Source organism: Octopus bimaculoides, chromosome 30 (genome assembly GCF_001194135.2).
Source record: "Octopus bimaculoides isolate UCB-OBI-ISO-001 chromosome 30, ASM119413v2, whole genome shotgun sequence".
Taxonomy (NCBI): Eukaryota; Metazoa; Mollusca; class Cephalopoda; order Octopoda; family Octopodidae; genus Octopus; species Octopus bimaculoides.
Window position 1 is genome coordinate 5875477 of NC_069010.1, and position 5420 is coordinate 5880896.

General features: G+C 39.4%; 2 protein-coding genes across 2 annotated transcripts in view; both read left to right on the top strand.

Annotated features, from left to right (window-relative positions):
- The window catches only part of LOC106879824 (engulfment and cell motility protein 1-like), a 21070-nt gene extending 15897 nt beyond the window's left edge, over window positions 1–5173 (top strand). Inside the window, exons 7-15 of the mRNA XM_052978103.1 lie at window positions 596–680; window positions 1289–1339; window positions 2023–2142; window positions 2789–2923; window positions 3034–3138; window positions 3371–3479; window positions 3917–4053; window positions 4488–4657; window positions 5020–5173. Coding sequence (XP_052834063.1) covers window positions 596–680; window positions 1289–1339; window positions 2023–2142; window positions 2789–2923; window positions 3034–3138; window positions 3371–3479; window positions 3917–4053; window positions 4488–4657; window positions 5020–5158 — 1051 coding nt within the window. The 3' untranslated portion in view covers window positions 5159–5173. The remainder of the gene's footprint in view (window positions 1–595; window positions 681–1288; window positions 1340–2022; window positions 2143–2788; window positions 2924–3033; window positions 3139–3370; window positions 3480–3916; window positions 4054–4487; window positions 4658–5019) is intronic.
- Window positions 5174–5324: 151 nt separating this feature from the next.
- Window positions 5325–5420, top strand: part of LOC106879826 (engulfment and cell motility protein 1-like) — a 3748-nt gene continuing 3652 nt past the window's right edge. The window contains exon 1 of the mRNA XM_014929532.1: window positions 5325–5346. Within this exon, the coding sequence (XP_014785018.1) occupies window positions 5325–5346 (22 nt within the window). The remainder of the gene's footprint in view (window positions 5347–5420) is intronic.

Genomic DNA, 5420 nt, shown 5'->3' on the forward strand with positions numbered 1-5420 from the left:
ATATATATATATATATATATATATATATATACATATACGACGGGCTTCTTTCAGTTTCCCTCTACCAAATTCACTACTCACAAGGCTTTGGTTGGCTCAAGGTGCCACACAGTGGGACTGAGCCTGGAACTATGTGGTTGGGAAGCAAGCTTCCTATTTCTTTATTACCACACAGCCACACCTGCTCCTATACATACATATGTATGTGTGTGTGCGTGTATGTAAATATATATATATATATATGTATGTCTATATATATAAATGTATTAACGGAGATGTAAATACATCAACACCAGTTGTCAAGTGGAGCGTGGGTGACAAACACCAACATAAAGGCACACGCACATAGATATATACATATATATGTATATATGATGAATTTCTTTTAGTTTCCGTCTACCAAATCCACTCGCAAGATTTTGGTTGACCTGAGGCTAGAGTAGAAGACACTTGCCCAAGGTGTCATGCAGTGGGACTGAACCTGAAACCATGTGGTTGGGAAGCAAGCTGCTTACCACACAGCCATACCTGCACCTGTACATACATATATGTGTGTGTGTCTGATTAATTTATGTCTGTCTGTGTGTCGCTTTAGATGCCGCAAGTCCAGTGAACTACACAAAAACTTCATCGCTGTCATCAATGCCCTGTTGATGAAGGCCAATCGGCAAAAACACAAGGTGAGTAAGACTTCATCTTCACTTTCAGAACCTTTCTCTTATTTTTTTGGTTGGGCTTTCATAGAGGGTCCCACGTGGTGGTGGGGTGGGGGTTTACTAAAGTATTGGTGGGCAAAATCCTAGCAGTATTTCAGCCATCGTCACACATCTGCCTTTACATTCCGTTCCGAGTTCAAATTTCACTAGGGTTGTCTTTGTCTTTCACCCTTTAAGGGTTGATAAAATACACCTGCCACCCCTGAAATTGCTGGCCTTGTGTCAAAATGTAAAAACATTATTATTATTATTATTATTATTATTATTATTATTATTAAGGTGGCAAGCTGGCAGACTCGTTAGCATACTGGATGGAATGCTTAGCAGTATTTTACCCGTTGCTATGTTCTGAGTTCAAATTCAGCCGAGGTTGACACTTTGCCGTTAATCCCTTCGGGGTCGATATAATTTATCGACCAGTTGAGTACCAGTTGAGCACTGGGGTTGGTATTATCAACTTAGCCCCCATCCCCAAACATGCTGGCCTTGCGCCAAAATTTGAAATCATTATTATTATTATTATTATTATTATTAATTGAGTTTTTTCATCCCATCTCTTTCTTATAATGCAGGAAATTGCCGAAAGCCTTCAGTCCAAGATGTTTCGAAATATAATTCTTGACGTAAGTTACCATCTGTGCCACTTAGCCCCCCCTACCCTCTCTGACTCTCTCTCTCTTTTTTTCTCCTCCGACTTTCTATTTCTCTTCCAACATCTCATTACAGTATTTATTGATCCACCGACCCATTCATCTCTCTCTCTCCCTATTCTAATATATCATTGTAGTTTCTCTCCACTCAGCCACCCACTCGTTTCTCTCTCCCCACCTCTCTTTTTCTCAATTCCAGCATTTCATTATAGGTCTTATCCATGTACTCTTATATCCATCTACCCTTAAATCCATCCACCAATCTACCCATCCTTCTAACTCTCACTTAGCCCTTACTTTTCCTTCTCTCTCCCTACTCCAACATATCGTGATTTCTCTCTCTCTCTCTCTCTCTCACTCTCTATCTCTATCTCTCTCTCTCTATCTCTCTCTCTCTCTCTCTCTCTCTCTCTCTCTCTGATTGAGACGTATCCTGATTTCTATTCTCCCACCCACTTATCTCTCTCCTTGGCTCTCTATTCCAACATACCATTGTGGTTTCTATTCATCTACCCACCCACTTTTCTCTTTCTGTCTCACTATTCCAGCATGTCTTTTATTAATTTCTATCCATCTAGCCACATATCCACTCAGCCATCTAGCCCCCACCTCTCTCTCTCTCTCTCAGTTGCAGCAAATCATGATTTCTATTCCAGCATGTCATTATGGCTTCAAAAGTAATCAACAACGATATGGCACATCAACTCAGCATTCTCCAGACCCTCATGTTGAACCTTAACGAAGAACGGATGAAATCACTTCCAGATCCTTCCGAAGTGAGTACTGTACTCTTTATTATCATACCATGTAACATGCTACCCCCTGATGTACTCTAATATGTACTTGTTACAGTTATCTCTTGTAATATGCTTCTACAGTACCCTGTTTTCCACCCAGTATCCCCAACAATACTCTTTATTATCCCGTGTAACTTGCTACCCTTGATGTACTTTAATACGTACTCATTACTATTATTTCATGACACTAAAACAGTGAGCTGGAAGATAAAATACCTAATCTAATAATGTACTCAGCTGTACCCCAACATACCAATGTACTCTACATACCAATGTACCCAGCTGTACCCTGACATAACAATGTGCCTAGCTGTACCCTGACATAACAATGTAATCAGTTGTAACCTGACATAACAATGTACCCAGTTGTACCCTGACATACCAATATACCCAGCTGTACCTGACATACCAGTGTACCCTAAACTAACAATGTACTCAGTTGTACCCTAACACACTAATGTACCCACCTGTAACCTGACATAACAACGTATCCAGCTCTACCCTGACATATCAATGTACCCAGCTGTACCCTGACATACCAATATACCCAGCTGTATCCTGACATATGAATGTACCCAGCTGTACCCTGTTGTACTAATGTAGCCCTTTATCTTGTCTGTTGCAGAACATCAAAGACATCATTGAGCTGCGGAAGATTGCCTTCGACTTTGAAGGGGATGTGGCCTCCCGCAAGACAATGACCGTCAGTAGGGACTTCGCTAAGGACGCAGTCAAAGACGCCAGGAAACTGGGCTTTACGGTCAGTACCGATACCTTGTGGTTGTCGTCATTGGTGATAGGGGTGTTGGTGGTGGTGGTGTTGTCATGGTTAAATTTTTCTCATGTTGCTTTGTTCATTTTTTTTTTTAGAACTTTGCACGCCCTCTGGACGACTTCAATGAAGTACCTCCTGGTGTTCTGGCCCTTGATTGTATGCTCTACTTTGCAAAGAATCACACAGACAGTTACATAAAGGTGAGTTGTTGCTATTTGCAGATTAAATAACCCAGCTCTGCCATCTGCAAGGACAAGACAATAGTTAAGTATGTTGTGTGTTGATGTATTTCATGCAAAGTGGGGGCATAGATAAGCAAATTGAGGTAATTAGAAATACGTGATTAAAGGACAAAAAATATCACAAAATTAGTCAATGATTGTTATTATTATTATTATTATGCGAGCTGCACTTGTGTATATATTGTTCCAGGTGGTGTTGGAGAATTGCTGCCGTGCTGATGAGCATGACTGTCCATTTACACAGACCAGCATTTACCTGACCAAGATTCTTTGCGAAATTCTTAAAATCGGAGAACCACGTAAGTTGAAACGAAATACGGTCTTCCCTCTCTCCCTCCGTATATCTATCTAATTCTCCCTTTCTCTATAGCTATTTATTTCTTTCTCTCTCTCTCTCTCTCCTTTCTATTTGTCTGTCTGTCTATCTATATCTATTCTCTCTCTCTCACCCTCTATCTATCAAGCTATCTATATGTTTTTCTTTCTATCTATCTAGCTATATCTATTTCTCTCACTCTCCTCTCTTCCTCCCCCTCTCTCTTTATATATATATATATACACACACACATACATTATATATATATATATATATATATATATATATATATATATATATATATACATACACACCCACCCACACACCCACACACATACATCCATATATATATATACATATATCTATCACCTTCATCACGTCCATCACCCACCTCACCACTTTCATGTTTCCCATTTCCAGCATCTGAAGACAGCCATATTTACTATAGAATGTTCTTCACCCATGACAAACCATTTGAAGAATTCTTTTGCTCCTGTATCCAGTTATGGAGTAAATCTTGGAAAGAAATGAGGGCCACAACTGAAGACTTTTCAAAGGTTTGTCTCTGTGTGTGTCTCTTTCTCTCTCTCTCTCTCTCTGAATTTGTCTGTTGAGTGTGTGTATGTGTGTGTACATGTTTATATGTGTCAATGCATTTTGTGTGCTGTACACGAGTCTGTGTTGAGTCTGTTGAGCTTATGTGTTGAGTCTGTGTTGAATTTGTGTATGAGTCTTCATGAACCTGTTGAGTTTATGTGTGAGTCTGTGCATGAGTCCATGTTGAGTCTGTATGAGTCAATGCGTTGAGTCTGTGTATGAGTCTGTATGAGTTCATGTTGAGTCTGTATGAGTTCATGTTGAGTCTGTACGAGTCAATTCGTTGAATCTGTGTGCGAGTCTGTGCATGAGACTCTGTATGAGTTTCTGTTGAGTCTAATTACCTTCTTTTTTTTATTTTCCACCTCAATATATCTTCTAAATCAAACCGTAGGTGTTGAGTGTTGTACGTGAACAGATTACAAGAGGATTAAGCATGAAGCCAATGTCATTTGATGACTTCAAAGAAAGATTGAAGCAATTCACTTACGCTGAGATCCTAAAGAGTTGGGAGAAGGATCGACAGAACAAAGAAGCCTGGGAATCGCAAGCTGAACCTATCATGTAAGTACATTTACTGGGTCTTTCTCTCACAGCCCTGCGGCCCTTATTCAATTTGATTTGTAAATTCCTGCACCATCTACTGTAAAATCTAAGAGAGAGGAAGATGGTAAAAATTTTTAAAAAGCTGAACTTTGTCTTTAAATCAGATTTTTGTGTCTGTCTTCACATATTGTCATGAATGCTGGGTAAGATATTGGTGTCTGGTTGGTTAGCCCAAGGCTATGAGTAAAAGAAACTTGCTCAAGGTGCCACGCAGTGGGACTGAACCCGGAACCATGTGGTTCGTAAGCAAGCTACTTACCACACAGCCACTCCTACGCCTAATATATATATATTTTTTTGTTTTGTTTTGTTTTCCACAGTGAACTCCGTAAACAAATCACCCCGGATATAAAAGAAATGATCAAGCGACAGAGGATGAATTACCTGATGGCTGGAACATTGTTTTGTAAAATTACTACAAGAGTGAAATTGAAAGGTAAAAACCAGGAGTGGGGTTGACTCTGTGGAATCGGGAAGGATAAACAGACTCTCTCACTAACTCACACACACACACACACACACACACACACACACACATATGCACTAACTCATGTTTGCTTACTCAGAGTTCTTATTTAACTGATTGTTGAACCAAGCTATGTTTATTTTGATTAATTGTCTCCAAATGTACGAAGATAAGTCAGTAAGTAATAAAATTTTTACTTGCATTTCTATTATACAAAGCTAAATCAAAAATTAAAGCAAATAAATATTGCATTAC